At 35.6% G+C, this 21,377-nt stretch overlaps 1 protein-coding gene across 2 annotated transcripts in view; it reads right to left on the bottom strand.

Moving 5' to 3' along the window:
- The window catches only part of WDR33 (WD repeat domain 33), a 111,701-nt gene that overhangs the window by 20,990 nt on the left and 69,334 nt on the right, over positions 1-21,377 (bottom strand). The window contains exons 8-12 of one of the 2 annotated variants that reach the window (XM_077153465.1): positions 2,930-3,056; positions 1,759-1,913; positions 1,552-1,630; positions 499-609; positions 48-142 (exon numbers count right to left, since the gene is read on the bottom strand). In XM_077153465.1, coding sequence (XP_077009580.1) covers positions 48-142; positions 499-609; positions 1,552-1,630; positions 1,759-1,913; positions 2,930-3,056 — 567 coding nt within the window. Of the gene's footprint in view, positions 1-47; positions 143-498; positions 610-1,551; positions 1,631-1,758; positions 1,914-2,929; positions 3,057-20,565; positions 21,368-21,377 lie in introns of those variants that run through there. The other variant, XM_077153466.1, reaches the window with a different exon arrangement.

Raw genomic sequence — 21,377 nt, 5'->3', positions numbered from 1 at the left:
AACAGAACATCAGATTCCAAAGAAAAATAAATGTGTAACAGCCTCACCATATTCTACTCCATCTTCAGACATTCCGGGTAATAGATTAAGATTATATCGATCTCGCATTTTATCACCTGGTCGGTTTCGGGTCCAGAATTTGCTATCCAAATAAAAATCGGAGGGGGGGGGGGTGTGCAGAGCACAGTGTCAGTGTTTTTCTGGTACTTATTAATTAAGTACTAAGCAGTCCTGTGGTAAGTACAACACATTTTTATAATGCCTTTAAAATATGGAAAGATTTTTTAACCAGAAGACAAAACTAAATTCAAATAACCAAAATCATAATTAATAACAATCTCCTTATTGTATAATATGCATTTATAAACCACTATATTTATAAGAACAAGTTGGACTATGAATACATCAGTCAATAAATAAAAATAAACATATACAGTATTTATTTCCTGCTGCTTTATGAGTACAGTAATTCCTTCTAATTTTTTATATAAAACTTACCTGGTATGGTCATTTGAGCCTGAGCAGAGAATATGTCCAAGAGGATGCCAAGCCAGACTCCAGATCATTCCCTCGTGGGCCATCTCCATCCCACCCACTTCCTTCTCCACCCTGCAACAGTATCACACAAAGGAGTCTTTCACACAAGGTATGAAAACAATGAAAAGAAAAAAAAGCTTTCAACACAAAGCTACTCAAAGACTGTTCTAGAGGTATTGTTTTGTTGTCAAAAACATATTCTTTCATTCAAAAAGCACTTAAGAGGGCAGGCCACGGTGGCTTAGCAGGCAGAGTTCTCGCCTGCCATGTCGGAGACTCGGGTTCACTTTCCGGTGCCTGCCCATGTAAACAAAAAAAAAGCACTTAAGAGGGGAAAATGTTTTAAAAACAATTTATCTAATAAGATACTAGGAAATCTATTTTCTTATTCCCCCTAAATGACTTCCACATCCAAAAATAGAATTGTAAACTGTTCTATCCCACCCAGATTTTTAGAATAGGAAACTATAGGTAGTCTCTGATATATAAGAGATGAACATTCAGAAAATGTGCAAAACTTTGCCATGTGTCATAATCAGGTTCATGTGTCAACTTAACCAGGTGGTGCCCAGTTGTCTGGTCGGGCAAAAGCTGGACTGCTGCTTTAAGGACATTTCATGGACTTAAATCATGATCACGCTGGCTGCATCCATAGCCGATTGTATGTATAATCAACTAAGAGGAGTGACTTCTGCAATGAGTGATGCTTAATTTAATCACCAGAAGACTTTTAAGGATTCAGAAGAGATAGTCACTTGTCTACCTGCTTCAGCCAGCCAGCCTCTCCTGAGAGATCGCTGAGGACCTTCATTGGAGCTGCCAGTTTATGGCCTGCCCTACAGACCTTGGACTCTACATCCCCATGGTTACATGATACATTTTTATACATTTTATATTTATGGATATCTCCTGCTGATTGTTTCTCTAGAGAACCCGAGCTAATAAACCACGTTTTTACACATTCAGATGACTGCTTTATAAAATATTCTTCTTTATATAATAGATGTTACATACCCAACATGCCAGAATAACAAAGAACCATCAGACCCTCCACTGGCAAAAAGTCCTTCATGAACAGGATGCCAGGCCACAGCTGTGAACAGTGGGGGAAGACAAAACACAGTTTGAACCGTGAAATGTGGGAGAAGACAAAAGTACTTAGGATTTGCAAAGGCTACAGATCATAGTCAATGAGGTGTGGGGCGCATCCTAGCCACTAACCTGTGGCTTCTTTCTTATGACCTCGAAAGACTTGAAGCTCCTCTTTCAGATTCCGGATGTCAAAAAGTTTACAGAGATGGTCACGTGATGCTGTGAGTAGCCAATTGCCATTGAGATTTAATTTCACTTCCATTACTGTATTTTTATGAGCATGACTAGAAACAAAGCATCAAGAAAATAATCTGTCAGAATTCAAAGCAAGTACAGATCAACAGATGACCATTTTCATTTGAAAGTACATGGATCAAGATGGCAAGTGGTTGGGCCTAGAAGTAATAAAACATGTAACTTTACGTGGTGTCAAACATACACTTGAGAGAAACAGGTCAATGACAGAAATAATATCCACTACATAAGCACAGTTCTCATTAGTCAGTTAAAACAGCAGCAGAGCTTCAATTTGGATAGAAAAATTTATATATAAGGCAGAGGAAGCCCTTGAATTCATAAATCAACACTCAGTAAAGATCATTAAATTTTAAAAATCCAGTGGAGCTTAAAAAAGGGCAGTGGATAGTTTGAGGGTTAACTGGGAACTAAAGACACTATCACAACCCCAAGCCTCCACGGGGCACCATCCACCCATACTCTACTTTGGGTGTGGTCACTGGACGTGGGCAACAAGTCAGCCTTGCTCCAACTAGTTCACTCTTAATATGGTTCACTTCCCAATCAAAAGGACCCGAATACAGCTGTGATTGGTCAAAAGAAAAACCATTAAGGACATATTCATGTATGTGTGGCTTCATCAAAAATGAGTACCTCAGAGAAAATATGAGAACTGACTAAAAACTGAAGGGAAAACCTTGACAAAGAGAGTTAGTGAGATGGAGAAAGTTTGGCTGCATCTAGTAAGTGTCACATAAACACAAACTTCAAATAGTGCTAGATGGTATTTTGATAAGAGACAGGAAGCTACAATAATAACTACCTCTTACAAATTTACCTCCTTGCCTTCTGTGAGAACCAAATTAAATTTAGGTAGGTGATAAAACAAAAATCAAGCCCTGTTTCATTAGAAATTTAGAGATAAATCATAATTAATTAGTAAGAATTCAGTAAGATCCAAATCCTAATTTTCAGGAATACATGAAGAAGAGAAAGCTAAAAATGAAAGAATATGGGCTGCTTTGTTCGATTTTGTTTGATAGGTGGGGTTCCTATCACTTACAGTGTTGCAAGACTCTGCCCAGTCTTGGGATCCCAGAACTTGATTGGCTGTTGACTATCTTTACTTCCTGAAACAACTAACCCTTTTGTTGGATGCCAGTCTACACATTTCACATCAGCACCATGCCCTGTCGGAAATAAGTTAAGATAAAAACCTTGTCAGTCATATGTAGTTAAAGCAGGACTTCATTTTAATTTAAATGAAAATAGAGAAACCTTTTAACTGTCTTGATTTTAGTACTCAGTAAACTTTTTAGGAGACTCTTTGCTATGTATCTGGAAGTGTTCTGGATGAAGTAAACTCTTAATCTCTGTCAGCATCCATGTGAATCAGTCCTCTTCTCCAGGAACAAAACATCTTCCTTCCTACTTGCTGTGAGGGGAACATGTACCTCTCAAGCACCTGTACATAGTTTCTCAAACTCTTCATACTGTTCCAGGATTATCCTGTTAGGCAGTATTCTTGCCACTCACTTTAGTTTCTCCACTTTGTGGTAGTCCTTACGGATCAAAATTCCTGACTTGGGGTTTAGACAAAAATACTTTCAAGATGTGAAGACACAAAGAGTATTCCATCTCCCTGATTCTGCTTACTTGAAATACGGGATGAGAAAAATCATCTCTGCCTAATTCACACATACACTGTGACAATTATGAGATGATAATAATAAAAGTTACCCTTTTGAGTGCTTACTACATATCAGGCAGTATGTTGAGGACTTTTAAGCATCACCTCTTTAAGTTCTCACAAAATCTCACAAAATGAGGAAAGCACTAGTATTTTCTCTATTTATAAATGAAGAAATGCAAGGACAGGAAGTATTAAAGCCTAGATTCCCAAGTTAGAACAGGCACCAGGATTTGGTCCTGGTCCTCTTAGCCTCTGTGCTAGAGTATAAGACCACTTGACAAATGCAGTGGGTTAGCTGCTACCAAAAATCACAAACTGAAAATCAGGGCAGGAATAGGTATGATTTTTTTACAAAAATTTGGTGGGTGCTGTACAAGAAAAGAGTTTCAAAAATATTTAATACAACAAATGCACTACAAAACAGGTGAAGAGTGAGGTAAAGAGGATTTGAAATCTAGCTTCTTTGAAATCAAGTTTTGAGGTGGGACAGAAGAAGAATGGAGAAGAATAAAGAAAAAGGGAAAGAAGTAAGAAATAAGAGATAGTTCTAGGGCATGAAATGAAGAGAGTTGCACTAAATCCAAAAGGAAGCAAGTTTCATCTTAAATAGGTATACATTTATACAAAATAATACTCCATCCAGCAAGCATGAAGGAAGATACCAACTATCTGGAAAAGAGTTTGGTTATGTGTATCAAAAATGTATACTGTTTTACACATTTGTGAACAAAGATAACAGTGTGGTAACATGTATGCGATAAGGAAAGGTGCATATCCTATACTCAATTCTACATCTCCGAAGTTATCATAACGAAATAAGGGATGTGCAAACTTAAAAAGTTGTTTTTTATCTTTACTGATGCAGCTTAGTATTAAATGTTCTTAAACAGGACATATGTAAATTACAAAGTAAATTATAGTATGTCATATATACTCAATGGAATATGAGGTACATATTATAAATTACCTTATGAATTATTTAATGACGTGATTAAAGTTTTATGAGGTTTATTTAAAAAAATACTATCACAAAAAGTAGTATGTATAGTATCTGCCATACCATCATTGTAAAAGGTAAACAAATCAGTAATAGTGACATAATCGTGTGCACATATCGAAACAGAGAAACTGTTAAGCTTGGTGGTGGTATTAAGGCAATTCTTCCTTTTTGTGTGTTTTTTAATATTTTCTATACTGTACATATATTATTTTGTAACTAGGATATACAGGTGGGGAATGAGAGAGAAGGGAGGTTTTGTGTTGTTTTGTTTATCAAGGAAAGAAAGAACTAAACATGGAAAATTATAATGAAATACAACTCAGTCTCCATAGCCTTTTAGCTGCCTCCAGAATTTTTATTAACTATTTGACCCTAAGAAGATTTGGACAAGGAATTTTGGAACTTTGTAGGTCACTGTCACCTGACAATAACTATAATATATAGATACATGTGAATTTTTAACAAATCAAATTTGAGTTTCTGAACAATGCCTGAAAAAGCACTTTTAAATTATACTATGCAAAAAAAAGTTCATATTCTGACATCATTTCTTCCCTCGCCTTCTCTGGAATATTTTTACTTCATAAAATACAGCCATTTAGTTTAAAGATATGTTTGTTTGATTTAAAGAAGTATATGCAAGCAAGTAAAACAATAAAAATCAACCATAAAAAAGGAACAAAATACATTTCAACTGCTTTAATTCTGTTTTCTGAAGCTTCCTAAAATGCATTTAAGTAGAACCCAAGCAAATAAGGAATCCATCCATTCTGTTCTAAGCGATTTTACCCATATCCATACATATCACTAATACAACTCAAAATGACTGATTCTAGAATTTGCTTTTATTGGTCTTTGTTCTTAATAACAACAGTAGCAGCAAACACGTACATAATACTTCCTCTGCATGATATTATTCCAAGTGCAGTGCATGTACTGACCCCCCTTTTTACGTATGAAGATTCCAAGGTATGGGGGTCTCAGATGCCCTGTCAATCATCACACGTGTTGTGTGGCAGGACAGAGATCTGAACACAGGGAGCCTGACTCTGGCTCTGCTGCCTCTACGCTTAACGACGAGCTATACTGCCTTCTTAGCACAAAAAGGTTAGTTTCAATAAGGGAAAGAAAAAAATCAGAATATGTACCTTCCTATTCATTTATATAGGCATAAATATGCATTGATGGTTGGTACCTATCAGATAGGGAACATGAATGGGAGAGACTCTTCAAATGAATAAAATATAGTTACCTAAAAAAATATGTGACTAAGGTATGTGCACTATGCTAACATTTGCTGCTTAGATGGGGACACACACGCGTTTGCTCAAAATGCATAAAATATGCCTGAAGGAATATACAAGAATCTCTGATCAGAGTAACGTCCTCCAAGAGGGGCAGCTGGGTAGCTGGGGGACCAGGCTAAGGAGACTTTTTATTGTATGCAGTTTCTGACTTTTCAGTTTTGAAACGTATCAATGTACCTACTGAGAACAAAAAACGAATTTAAAAAATTTAATTTACTAAATAACAGTGGATTTGAAATACTTACATGCAATATATATCACTTTAATAATTTTTAAAAATGAAAAATATATTAAACTGACCTAAAAATAAATTGATATGTAACGGCTTCCCTTGAGGAAAAAGTTACCAAATTCCCATCAAACTGACACACTTTAAGCGATAAAATTCTATCCTTCCAAAGCTAGTAGGAAATTATCCTTATAAAATTTAAATGCAGATGAAATAATGTGAACTATAAAGCAAAAAAACAAAGCATATACTGCACATATGATTTTAAAATGTACTTTGATTCACAAAACTGTACTTGCATGGATTAACTGGAAATGAAAACTATGTTGGGATAATGGAAACAAAGGCAAATTTTTTTCTATTCATGTTTTCTCTAACGTTACTGGGTAGTTTTAACAAATTAACGGGCTAGATTTTTTTTGCATGAAAACTATTTAATCTGATTTTTAAATGAGAAATACACCACTTAATGCAAGTAACTTTGCTAGATACCATTTTCTCTATCAAATTAATAAAAATCAAATTTAGTGACACCCAGAATTAGTGACAGTGAAAGTAGTAGCCACTCTCAATCATAATTGGTTGGAAAGTAAATAGGTATAATTCTTTTGGTAAACTATCTGGCAATATTTTATCAAAAATTTATATGCACATACTTTTTGATCTTGCAATTCTTCTGGAAGGAATTTACCCTTTGTCTGTAATTGCGAAAGCAAGATTAATATACAAAGACATTTACTGGACCTTGCTTGAGTTCCAAGACTGGAATCATCCTAAACATAAATCAGTGAGGGGATATTTAGGAAAATTAAGTTAAATCCATATAGTTTAATGTAATACAACTGTTAAAACCGAACCACAGAGGGGGGCCCTTTTTGGGATGATGGACATATTTTACAACTTGATTATGGTGGTGATTACAAAAATAAGGCAGAAAGAAGGAACGCTTTAGGGGTATCAAAAAATTCTCTATCTTGATTGTGGTGCATGCACTTGTTAAAATTCATAGAACTGTAGCCCTAATAGTGTGACTATTACCTTACAGATGTTACAGATCAGTAAACAAGACTTTTAAAAAACATAGGCATTCAGATCATATGGTAAGAATGTTTGCTTTTGTATAGTGTTATGTTGAATAAAGAAAAAAAAAAGGCATTCAGTCTCTCTAAGCCCAACTCTGCAAGTGAAACCATTGCCCTCCCCCCTACGTGGGACATGACATCCAGGGGTGAAAGTCTCCCTGGCGATGTGGGAGATGACTCCCAGGGATGAATCTAGACCTGGCACTGTGAGATCAACAATTACATCCTCACCAAAAGGGGGAAAAGAAGTGTAATTAATAAAGTATCAGCGGCAGAGACACTTTGAGAGGCTACTCTGGAGGTTGATCTTATGCAAGCTTCAGGTAGACTTCGTTACCTGTCACAACCTGCCAACCTCCAACCAGGACCATTCCAGTCAATCCTAAAAAACATGTAGGGAAATATATAAGATTCCACAAGTGTTCCAGGCACTAGAGTAACTTTTCAGAAACCTACAACCTCCAGATGGATCTCTGGTCCGGATAAATCCTGAAACCTAGCTCAACCTCTCCAGAACATCAGGTAGTTCCATCTCCCTACCCCATATTAGTGACAGACCGTCCCAATAGCAAAAATTTAGAATTGCCATAGTTCAAAGAACCCCAAAGAGGTATGGAAAGATCAAAGGTGATGTTGTTATTATACATAGAAGATAGGACTTAACAAATGAATATGAATGCTGAATCATTAAATTGATTACCTCTTTTAGTCTCCAGTATTTTTGAGCAGCTAGAAGCAAAAACCTAAAATTGTGAAATTGTAACTTATGTCTAAGTCTGAAATATGTTCTACAACTAATTGTGGTGCTGTGCTTTGAAATTTATAGCTTTTTGTATATATGTTAGTGTTCACAAAATGGAAAAAAAAGTCAATTGTGATGATAAAATAGCATTTAAGCCCTCTAGCCTCCTATATTCTGGCACAGCTAGAAGGAAAATAGGAGAGGATTGTTGCCCATGACAAACTCTGGGATCTACCCTGTAACTAACTACTTTTCAAAGAGTGCTTTGAAACTACTGCTTTTTTATTTCTTTGCTTTGTATATATGTTACAGTATACAGTAAAAAGAGTTAAAGCAAAAAAACAAAAAACAAAAAAAGGAAGCATGTGTTTAAAAACATGATATAGTCCAGTCTGTATAAAAGAAAACTTAAGCTAACCAGTTTGGGGGAAGAAAGGGCATGGGAATGGAAAGAAGGCATTTACTGTTCTGTGTCACTTGAAGTTTCCTAACACTGCCTTTGGTTTTTCTCTATTTACTTTTCAAGGGAATGACTGATAACCAGTGCCTTTATTTGCCAACAGAGTTACCTAGGGCCTGTGTTCACGGGAAGATGTGTGCTGGGGATCCTCAGTGGGAATCCATGTTTTCACCCACAGCTCACTGACCTGGTGTGGCTGGATTAAGTTTAAAGGATGCTGTGAGTTTTGTGAGTGGCATGCCGTAATGCAAATTTAGTCTTATGTAAGCTCTTTCACAGAAAATTGAGTTTCAAACAGGAAGCTTACCAGTTTCAATCATTATACATAAAGAATGCCTCTACACTAATTTTGATAATTTCATTTCTAGAGGCCCAGAATCTCAGGACACAATCATTCAAGGCTCTTTTTGATCCCTAAGCATGGTAAATCCAATGCTGAAGCAATTAGAACAGATTTTAATGGGAAATTCATTCACATGGCAACTGTTATAACCTACTGACCTAGATATTTTAGTACTATAACCATCATGTTAATGTCTAAATTTTTGGAATAATACTTTGTCAACAAAAAACCAAAAATTTTCTCAAGTAATTTTAGCAATTAAACTTCCTAAAATCTAGCTTCTAAAACAAAATGAAGAGAAGAATCTTGACGACTCCCAACCTGCTCAAGATACCAGGAGGTCTAGCGCAAGAACAATGCCGAGCAATGCTAAGCACTGCTGGGGCTGGCAGGGGGCTCCGCAGGCTTTGGTAAAGTTGTCCCAGCCACAGGAGGGCAGAGTTTCAAAAAGTCATGGGCAGAGGCATGTGCTTAACAACAAAAACACTCTAGGGTGCCTGGGAAAATTTCGTTTAAGACCTTATCCATGCTTGACTGCCACTGGAAATAGAAGATATTCTTGAAGAGAGATTTCAGTAAGGAGACTTGAGGTACACTTACCAAATTCTAAAACTAAAGAGATTCCAGTTGCGAATCTTTACATAAAGAACAAGACTGTCATAAATCTATGTGTGTAATTCCCTTGGGAAACAAAGAATTAAGAATTCAATTAGCATTGGCCAATACAGTAGCTATTAACTTTAATGTTAAAATTGTAGTCCCTCAAGTCATGCCAGCCACATTTCAAGTGCTCATGTGATACCATGTGTCTATCAGAGCAGATATAGAACATCTCCCATCACTGCAAAATGCTCTATTAGATAATGCGGATCTCCTTAAACTTTCATAATCATATTGTTTTTACTCACTATCTTCGCTAAACAATAGCAAAGAAAGGTTCTCAAACTTTCATAATCATACTGTTTTTATTCACTATCTTCACTAAACAATGACAGACAAACAAAAATTATCTATAATTGAGGCTAGAGCTAAGGCAGACCAGCAAAATTACCAAGGCCTGTTTTTTCACATATCAGAAAACTGAGGCTTTAAAAGAGGCCAGTGGACTGAGACAGCCCAAGTCATTCTCTTTCCTGTCCGGTACCTGTTACCTTACTGATATAACATCCAAAAGAAGTGGCAGAATAGTTCCTTTAGCTTCCTTCATTTATAAATCAGCTTTCACTTTCCCAGCTGTTAAGAAGGATTACTAGATAACTTTTTCTCCCTTTCCATTTCTCAGAGCTGTACTAGAAAAGAGTTTAGAATAAAATCTAAAAGCAAATAATTAAGAATTACTTCTTTTAATTATGTGTAAGGTATTGACTTTGAAGACCAGGGTCTTATTAAGAATTATTAAAGTGGCACTGATAATTTAGCTCCACAAAAGAAATTCTAAGTTAATCTAACCATATTGGGTTATTCTTAGAGGTCAAGTTCTGTAGGCAGTGAATTCTGCATTGCTTCTTAGTCGACCTATAAATTCATCAGAAAAACAGAAAGATATTAGCTAAGCATTCTCTCAGGTTCCTAACTAAATGAAAGCGATAAACGTAGCACCTGTGACAAGTACGCTGCTTTCTAGACTGACCTGTATCTGACATGTCAGAAATTGATTAATATATTACTTTATAATAGTTATCTGCAAAAAACAACCGTTAATCGTGCATTAAAATTTACACCTAACAGGGGGCAAAAAACTTCATTTATTCCACTTGATCATTCACACATTTGTTCATAAACTCTTTACCCTTGCTCATTAATTCAGAATAAATGTGCACAGCACCATCATTTATTGGGGTCTTCCAAGGGATGCTCAATCTCTGATACATGTGATAACCAAATGAAACATGGCTTGCACGTTGGGAGGGAGTATGTGTAAAAATAGTATTATCCTAGTAATCATTTTCAAGAAAGTTGAAACTTAGAATAAAAAGTTGTAATAGCAAAATTAAGCTAAAAAACAAAACTGAAGTAGCTAAGAGACCTTTCTCCACAAAATAAAAACAGAAAAATCACTCTTCCAGATAAATGGTATAGAAATATGCCTGAAGTAGTAATATACAGAATCCAAAAAGAAAATCTTTCTAACAAAAAAAAATTTTTTTTGTTTTTAAAGGAGGTTCTAGAAGAGCAATGAAGAGACTTCCTAAGAAACCTTAAAATTCTAAGAATAACAGTGTAGATGGTTCAGAATTTCAATATTTAGTTAACACATGTTCTAGCCTATGCTTTTGTAGACAGTGGAGCCCTTTGGTTCATTATTTTCCATCTTAGAACTGTAAAGTGTGGTGCAGTGAAGGCTATAAGCCAGTACGGGAAGGTCTGTTCCATGAAATTGCATATAAACTTTGTGAATTTTTCTCAGGACCTCACCCATCCTCCACAACGTCATCAGATTCTAGGGAATCTGTCGATAGACACAAACAAAGCCTTGCTTTAAAGATAATGTGTATGACCCAAGGCTCGGTGAACAGTCTGAAAACCAATACATAATGAGTTTTATTTGAAAGTCAGAAATAGTGTCCATTTTCCCATTTTATTTTTCCTGGATCAAACCACTATATGAACAAATTTTAAGAAAAATGTCACTTCTTTATACATAACTTCTTACATGATACAGGAAGGAAAAAAGCAAACAAAGAATTCAAGTACCATCTTGTACAATATTAACAGTTGAGAAACTGTTATCACGAGAATGTGTGAAACATTAACAAACTCAGGCTACTTCCAGCCACAAGAACATGAACTGTAACAGATGAGTTTAAGACCAAGGTTGTGTGAAGCCATGGTCTATAGTCAGACTCTTCAGGAGACTGGATGAGTCGAGAATCAAAAAAATAAAGCGGCTGAAGTAACTTGTGCACTGGTCAGTGAATATGCAATTTATTAACATTTTGCCTTCCTATTTTGTAAAATGTGATTTTAACCACAATCTAATAGTCAACATCAACTCAGAGTGATTACTATTAGTACCTTAGTCACCCAAATCTAGAAAGTTACATTAGTGAAAACTGGAAAGTGAGTTCCGGAATGGTAGTAATTCAAGATGGTGTTTTCACAAAGTATGTCCCAAGCAACGACAGTGTTCAGAATCTGGAGTGAAAGGATTCTGTGATAAAATAAGCTGGGTAAGGCTGAATATCTAAAAAGTATAAATTTCTTTCCAGGAGTATGTCTGAGAGCCTTCAGTGCCTTCAACATATATTATAAATTTCAAGGTGAGGAGTGTTTGACCATGAGTCTTCTTTTTTCAGGTCACTTTAATCCCAGAGGAGACCAATTTGGGAAATGTTGCAGTGCTAGCCTATGTTGCCTGGCAAAGACTGGGCCTGAATTCAGCAGAGTGGAAACCTCTGGAGAAGGAAGAAATTGGGGAGGGGCCCACAAAGGGGCCTTAAACCTTTATCTCCAATGTTTTATTTCTTGGCAAAATGTAAGGTCTGATAGAGCCGAGTGGAAGCAGAGGAGTGTTTTTCACATTATAACAATTTTGAAAATGTATGTTGTCAGAAAAGCAACCAATGTACAAACATAAAATTCAAATGGAGTAAGGAGGTAAATCCATATAAATTTACTAACCCCTATTTAAATTACATATTTAATTAGCATATGCAGATAAACAGTTTTTATTATTGCTACCAATTATGTATTTACATGGAAGACTAGACAAGAAATTGTCATGTGTATTAGAAATTTTAATTAAGCCTACAACTCCCCTAAGATTAATGCCATGTATCTATTTCTGGCATCAAAGCAAAAAAATTCTTATGAAGTCCTAACCAAATATATAGTTTTTGATTCTAATAACAACATATACAGGCTTAATTTGTTGAAATTTACATGTAAGACTGCTATTAAACTTTTATATAATAACATGAGAGAAGGATTTAAGTAGGGAGAGCATAATTTCCATTTTAGCTCAAGTTTAAAGGATGTATTTAGAAAAATCTTGAGGTTTATGAAATGGAGGAAAATAATCAGGTAAAAATCCACATATTTCCCTTAAAACATCCTCCTGAGGATGTAGTAGAGTATACACCAATCCTCTATATTCTTCAGTTATGGTAACCTGAAAGAAGCAATTCTGCAACCTATAGGGGGCCAACTGGTTAATTTCCCTTTGTGAGCTTTTTTCTTTTTTTCTTTGTAAGTTTTCAAAAGAACACAAGGCTATTTTGGAAAGTACACACCAAAGAAGCTAAGAGAGAAGGGGTATAGAGCCAAATATTCTTTCAACCTCTTTGCTGTTGTACTCTTCCCATTGCTTGGAGTTACCTCCAGTATCAGAAAGCACCTCAGCCATCTGTCTGAGTAGATACTGGTGACACACATACAACGCAGTGGATAGCAACCAAGTTCTTTCTAAGAAAGGGGTGTGTATACCTAGATAGTCAAAGGTTCTCTGGTAAACATTTCTGCAGGTATTCAGAATTCAATAGCAATATACAGACAGCATAATATTCTTTTAAAAGGTCAAGAAAAAAAAATGTCATCACTTGAAGAAAGTAGAAAGAAAATGAGAAAGGCAAGAAACACTTAAAAGATTAAAAAGGGCCTGGCAATTCCCAGACCACCAGAAAGAACATCGATGCCACATAAATAAGGGAATGAATAGTGACAGCAGATAGAGAAGAAAAGCTAAGTTGGAAACCCCAATAACAAAGAAAAGGAAGAACCCAGAAGGAAAACAAAAGGTTTGAAATGATGCTTCAGGGCACTTCTAGGTCGGCCTTCTTCTGAAAGAAAGATGGAAAGGTGAATTGATCCCTCAGTTTTAAAGGCTGCCACTTTAAGATGCCAGAAAGCACCAACTAGCTCATCACCCCCACAGGAATCACAACCTGGCATTAGTTATTGCCAGAATCCTCCTGGGCACACGTGCACGTTTGGGGTACAACATGGCTCCCTGTAATCCTGTCCACCTACTTCTCCCTCACATCTTGGAAGAAAAAGGAAAACAATGGCAAAGTTATAAAAATGTATTCTATACCAGAATGGGAGTGCTACATGAACCCTAAAAATGGCTGGAGGTCACTGCCTATCTCATGACCCCCAGCAGATTTTGTAATTTCTAGTTATTACTAAGGTTTTTTCTATAAATAAATGATCTGAGATGACAAACCCTACAGTTGGGTCCTGGTATCTATTTCCATTTCTGTTTCAGTGTACAAATAAGATAAGTGAGAAAATCTCTTTTGGAATGTTTGGTTCTTTACCTAATTTCCATAATATTAAAAATATATTCCAATAACATAACACTCCTGAGTCTATATTATATAAATGATAGAATAAATAAATAGGTGGCAACAGACAAATCTCCCATGCTCAAGGATTCCAAATAACTTATTGTCCCTTCAGTGAAGTGGAACGTAAGTTCCCAATCAACCCTTAAGTGTGGGTTGTGCATACTGGCTTTCTTCCAAAGAGTAGTGTGGAAAGAGGGAAAATACAAGTAAGTCTATAGATACCTGACAAACACAGCTTTGGCCATAACCTTGATAGTGATCAAGTTCAATATGAACAGTGATAAGTCATGTTGACAGTATATAACCTTGAGAGAATGTGATTAAATGGTATATTACCTCTGTGGCCTTTCACCTCAAAACCTGTAACCCCAGTCTAACCATGGGAATAAAATCAGACAAATTCCAATTGACAGGCATTCAAAAAAAATACCATCAGATTTCTTATCAACACACTGGCCGGAAATGACAGTGGAACAAAATCTTCATAGCAATAATGGGGGCAGAAAACTTGACTCTAGAATTCTCCATCTAGCCAAAGCCTCATTATAAATGCAATCACAGAATAAACACACAGAAAAAAATTTAAAAATTACTCCCATAAATCTCAGAGGGGTAAAAAAATCTTAACATTCTATAATTTTCTGTAAAAATCCAAACGAGATCAAGTTAAACTTAATATGCTATTAAACAAAACCAGATTTTCCCATGTACAAGTTTAAAATTTGCCATTTTGTACTTTACTGAGGAATGAATGAATGAAAGAATGATGAAAAGCCAAGGGAACAACAATAAAAAAATCCATATATAGTGTATTCAAAACCAAAACTCTGTTCTTGGGGAAAGTAGATTAATGTTTAATTCAGCCCTCTTCTCTAAGCAATGTCAGTGTGAAACATAAGAATCCTCATTTCCTCTTACAATCCACTATTTTTTCTTCTCATTGAAAGGGAATACTCAAGCGATGAAATTAGTATTGCCCAGTAGAAGGACAAGTATAGCACCAAAACAATTTTATTTGTAATCAAGGAAAGGACATGCTAAAATGCAATTTAATTCAAATAGGTATTCTGTTCAGTGCTCAAGCTACATAATAGTTAAAGGTAAAAGAATGTAGAGTAAAACAGATAGATCTGTTTAAACACCAGATGTCACAAGTTATGTCGTTGCATAATTTACTTAACCCTCATTATGCCTTAATATTTTCATATATTAAAAAATGGGATAATTACTCAATTACTGAGTAGTTTCAGGAATGAATGAAATATGTGAAGCACTTAGCGTCAGGCCAGGTACATATTTTGAACACTCAATAAATAAAAGCTCTTATTTTGATCCAATCTCTGGCCTGAAAAAGCTCACCAAGGGGATATTTCTATCTCCAGGCTTTCTCTAGAGTAAAAGCTATGATCAGTATGAACAGAGTAGGGGTAAGCAGTGCACGTGGGAGTATTTCCCCCAAAAGATACTTCCAGAAGACTTTGCTAGATTTCAGTTTTCAAACGACCCCTGAAAAAAGAACCTTGAGTTCTAATTTAAAAGACCCAAACCATATATATCAATGCCATTTATCTGTCAGAATTAGAAAACCTAAAATGGAAAACTACCATTATCATTCTTATTTTGACTCTATCTTTTAAATAACTAAGACAGACAGGTAATTATTTTGATGTAACTGATCCCACTAATGTAGTGTCAACTTCTGAGGTGATACCAGCCACCACCACCCTCCATATTTTTGGTATTAAGGAAGGATTTGATGATTCTTTCCACATTTTCTCTACTTTTAACAGATATTAGCTCATTTCTAGAGGGGAAAAAAACTGCAGTAAAAATATTAAGATTAACTCAAGTGACTTTCAGTGATCACTTACCTCTAAATCCCCTAGTGGCATGGATTATCTTAAAATTGCAAAAATACAATAAAAATTTAAATATGTCAGATTTCTTGAGAAATGGAGAAATGATGAAGTAACGAGGATACCAGGAGGGAAGTGAGGGAAATAGTTTCAAGGTCATTAATGTGAAAAAGGAAATGTACCATGGACTCAAATCATAGTTTAGTACTAAGTGAAATACTGGTATTAGAAGCCCTTACTAAATTATTTTTAAAGGTTTGTAGATAATGCAATTCTTTCCCAAGACTAATATACCACAAACACAAATTTTATGAGAATTTTAAAAAGCTTCAACCCAAATGTGGGCATTCTCTCAAAATAAATGGAATCATACCGATGAATAAACTGGCACAGAAAAAAATGAAATCAAAGTACACAGGAGGCTGCAGTTATTAGAGCCTCAGAAAGGCTCTGAGCTCAGTGACAAAGGCTATAAAGCAGTAATGAGGGTAACTGAACAGTCTATAGTTCAGGTGGCCCCTCCTGACTTCTCCATTATGTAGAAGAGCTGCTCTCAGCTAAAGGCAGATAAGTGCTTTCTAAACCAAGCAAAACTAAGTCTGGAAGGAACCACAGAGCAAGAACTGAGGATGGAGAGTTAAATGGCAAAAAGTTTGTGGAAATGCCATTATTAAGACCCTAAAAGACCAAAGGATAAGCAGGGGGCGGAGGAATAGGAATATGAAAGAGAGGGGAAGGAAAGAGTGAAACAGGAAGAGAATTAAAAAAAAGGAGAGAAGGGTAAGAGAGAGAGAGGGAATGGGGGGCAGAGTGGGAAGGGAGGGAGAAGGAGGAATGGCAAGCACACCTAAGAACTAAATGAAAGCACTAGAACTCAGAGGACATTCGACTTACTTTGAAAATTGTGGCAGGTACTGTTTACTCCAGCCCCTAAACATGTGCACAACCACAGTGAGGCCTCCCTTTCAGCGAAGAAACCTTTCGGATAAATGGACTTGCTCAACTGCAGAAGAAACCCAGCAGAGCTTCTTACACTGGGCAATAAAAACTGCAATTAAAATATACAGCCAATCAAGATCACTGGACATTTGAGAAAAATGAAACAGCAAGAAAGGGAAAGACTAGGAAAAAGAAATAGAATAAGCAACCCTAGGAAAAACAAAAAGGAACAATAGACCAAAGCAGACAAAGAAACCAAAATTACATTGCTAAAAGTTTTAAGGGGTGCATTCATTAAAAACAGACAACGGCAGGCCACTATGAAAAATGGAAAGACCAGCGAACTATTAGGAGTTCTTGGAAATTAGAAAAAAAAATTTCATCAGAAGGGCTGAATAACAGATTGGGCATATTGAAAATGAAACTAATATTCTGTGAGGTAAAGTTGAAGTGATCTCCCCAATACTTAGAGAAAAGGACAGAACCAGAAAATAGGAAAGAAAAATAAAAGATAGGTAGATCCAAGAGGTCCAACATTCATCTATAAGAATTCCACGAAACAAGCAGAAACAATGAGAAACAGTAAGCAAAGAACAGAAGAAAAATTTTCATAAGTGAATAGTCCTGAGACTGCAGATTAAAGTGTGCCTAGAAAGATGAGATTTTAAGTTTCTAAATCATACCTAGAATAATAAAAGTTTACAAAGAAAGAACTTTCAGACAGGAAAACCAGGTTACATACATAAAATAATAATGAGAATGAGAATAGCGTTCTACATCTCATCAGCAAAACTGATATTGGAAGATAATGGAGGTTTTCAAAATTCTGAGGGAAAAGGAATTGAAACCAAGAACTCACAACCCAGACAAACTGTAAGTCAATTATGACAGCAAAGACATTTCCAGGCACAAATTTTGAAATTTCTCTCCTAAGTACAATTTCTGGAAAAAATTTTTGAAAACATATTTTCAACCAAAAGAAGATGAATGGGGGTGGTGCAACTAGCTCGGTGGCAGAATTCTAGCCTGCCATGCCAGAGACCTGGGTTCAATTCCCAGAGCCTGCTCATGAGCTAAAAAAAGGAAAAAGAAAAGAAAATGAGTGGCCCTAAGAAAGGAGATCAAACCAATCCCCTATAACTATGGTACCAGGACAGGCACAGAAAACGAATAATCCAAATGATAACAGAAGTTGGTGACGCACATGTTTAGGAAAAAAAAGAAATCCATTTACTCAAATTGCCAAATTAAAAACCTTACAAAATCGATATGAAAAACGTTTTAATGACATTAAGAAAAAGGAAACATAATTAGAAATTGCTAGAAAAAATAAAGTAAACTAAAATGTAGCATTAACAGCTGACAGGATGACAGGTTTAGAAAAAAAGAATCTCATTTGATCTTGACATTCTTCAAACAAACCAACTTTTTGGTTTAACAGCAACAGGACTATCATTCCTTCTCTAGGGCCTAATTATGCTACTCTGTTCTGCAATCAAAAGTATCATTCATAGTATAAATGCTATTTACTGGTTTTCATTTTTAGAATCAACCATACTATAGGCAAAGAAAAAAGTCAATTGTAGGTGAAGAAGAAAAAGAAAATGATTAAAAATTCTTGACAATATTCAAGTAAAAGGAGATAAAAGGAAGAGAAGTGCAAAGACATTGAGTGACACAGATTTCCTTTCGTAACAATGGCAACTCAAGAGATACTGCCTCAAGTTGGTGGCCCCCAAAATAAAAGGCTTTGAACATTTAAAATTATAAAGAAAACCATTAAAACAACTATCATTCATTATAACAAAAACAAGGAGGCAGACATCGCTGGTGGCATAATTACACCAAATTTCTCATCTTCCACGGCAGAAAAATAAAGAGATACTGTGTCAGGCAGCTATGCCAAGAAATGTACTATTTAAAATTATGACAGTAACCAAAAGAATAATTAAAAACAAACTGTTTAAAAATTATCTCTGGAAAGTGGTAAAGAATTGGCAAATTTTTACATTTCAAATTTCATCTCTCTTCTGTATTGGAGAAAAGATTTTACCATGTGTATATTTATAATTTTTTAAAAATAAGGCAAAAAATTTAATTGGTAGCGATTTTCCAAAATTTCTGTATTATCTTTAGAATCTGATGAGACCACATGACATTCTTAAACATCATTAATGACTTCAAGGAAATTGAGGACAACTCAAAAGTATCTTCCAGAAGTTTAAATGTTCATACTCTTTGATCCATAAATTTATTATTAGAAATCTACTCATGAAAAATTTGTATAAGTGGACAAAAATTTAAAGATACAATGAAGCTAAGTGTACAACATGTTCTGCAAATCCTAAATGTCTATCAATGAGTGGTTAAATAAATTCTGGCAGACACATACTCTGGAATACTATAAAGCAGCTAAAAAGAGGGGGGTAATAACGATACGGTGACCATAATATATTGTGTAGTGAAGAAGATAAATTGCAAAGGAATAGCACAGTCTAATCCCATTTCAAATAATTAAAAAAAAAATAACATTTTGTAATATGTATAGGAATTCTGGGAAAAATACATACCAAACTATGAACAGAATAATGCTTATCTTTGGATGTGAGACTGAGAAAGGGAAGGGGAAGACTGACTTCTTGCTTCTAATTTTTTGAACTTTTTATTAATATTTATTACATTTGTAACAAATGGAAAATTCTCAAGAAAAACCACTTCCCCATTAATGCAACCCAGTTCTTGTCTTACCTTTCCACCCCTTCCTCCTCCCAACACTTGTTGCACCACACGTCTCCACCTTCCCAATGGCACATGGTGTGAATCTGTGAATCCAGACCTTTCAAGCCACTCCCATCCTTACTTCCATGAGAGACACAAAATACACTTGTTGCTATGCACGGCTGACGAGGAAAATGCATCGCAACATGGCATATGATCTTCAGCCTAGTTGGTTAGGGTATGTATGGCACTGCTAATGAAGCCAAGATTGCAGGTTAGAGCCCACATAGGTTGGAGATTGTTATGTAGACAGCCTGCCTTGTATTTATCACTTGTCATCTTCCTGGTCAGGGACAGGACAAAATTTGGAAGAATCAAGGTAAACCCATTTTAATTAGTGGGAACACTTCTTAAAAATACATACTGGTAATGGGGTTCAGTCGCATTGTTTTATTCTGAAGAAGACAATTATGTTAATGTAGGACCACAACTTACAAATTTTCTTTGCCCGTCAACAAATAAATTACTTACTCGCACTACCAATCAATAATATATGTACCCTGGTTAACAAGACATCTGCAGGAGCACCATCTCCCTGTGCTCTATGGGAGCAGTGTGAGATTAGGAAGACCTAAAAAAGGGTGTGTGTGGGAGGGTAACATGGACCAGGAAGTTCCCATTTTCTGGTCTTGAACTCATCTTCTGCCATCAACTGCAGCAAACTAATGGAATCTTATAACACAAAATGAAAGCATTGTGCCAGAGTGCAGATTTCTCACCCTTAACTGTGCTTGAAGAATGAATGTTCCTTCATCACTTATTTTTTGAAAAGTCAAAAATAAAGGAAGAAAATCAAAGCTGAAGAAAAATAGAAAAAATAAAAGAGGAGTCATCATGTGCCTATAGTTCTAGTCATGGAAATATTTTTAACAATTAAAGTATCCAATTTTGACCTAACTTAAAATATCTATTAAAATGGTTAAATAAACAACTCTGCTTTTTTTGGTTACATTTTTCAAAATATTGTAAACGTAGTAAAAAAAAAAAAAAAAGCAATGGAAAGAATATTCTGCTATAAACCTACAGAAAGACATTGTATACCTTACATTCATCAAATAAAATTGACCTAACTAGAACTCAAAAAGTAGCCTAAGCGGTTCTCTAGAAAGACTCAAATATATTGCCTACTCAAAAAACAAAGGAGCAAACAAACAAAAAAGAAAAGAATGGGGGTTGGTGCACCGGGAATGGTAGGGGTGAAGCATTTCCTTGAGGCAATACTGAGGCTTGGAAACAGGAGAGGAAATATAAAGACTTCTAGAAATAATGCTGTAAAAGTCATAGTTCCATTTCAATATAATGTTATTTATTTAAATATGGCTTACAATATAATTTTATTAATGACACTTCTAAAACTAAGAATTACCTCTGAAGATATAATAATCATGATATCCAATCCCAACTCTTGACCCAATAATCTCTTCCCTTAAAAAAAACCCTTCAACAGCCTTCCTACTCAATTCCAACTTCTTTCTAAAAAACAAATTGTTACTTTTTTTGCTCCAAAAGTGCAAGCAGCTTTCCTTGCACCTATATAAGAATTAACAAACAGCATTTATTTCACACCTGCTTCTTACTTTGACCCTCACAACAACCCTGTGAGGTAGGTGTCATCATTCCATTTTACAAGAAAGACTGACTTGCCCAATGGCAGCACCAAGTTTCAAAGCCAGACTTGCTGGTTCTCAATCACTCTCAACCCCAGTTCCAAGTACCCTGGAGGTATGTTTCAAGTACTGCAGAGGAAGAACCAAGGGTGACACAAGGATAAACTATGACAGTACCTAGAATTTG

Source organism: Tamandua tetradactyla, chromosome 3 (assembly GCF_023851605.1).
Source record: "Tamandua tetradactyla isolate mTamTet1 chromosome 3, mTamTet1.pri, whole genome shotgun sequence".
NCBI lineage: Eukaryota > Metazoa > Chordata > Mammalia > Pilosa > Myrmecophagidae > Tamandua > Tamandua tetradactyla.
Note: the sequence above shows the minus strand (reverse complement) of the source record. Positions and strands in the feature narration are given on the sequence as shown.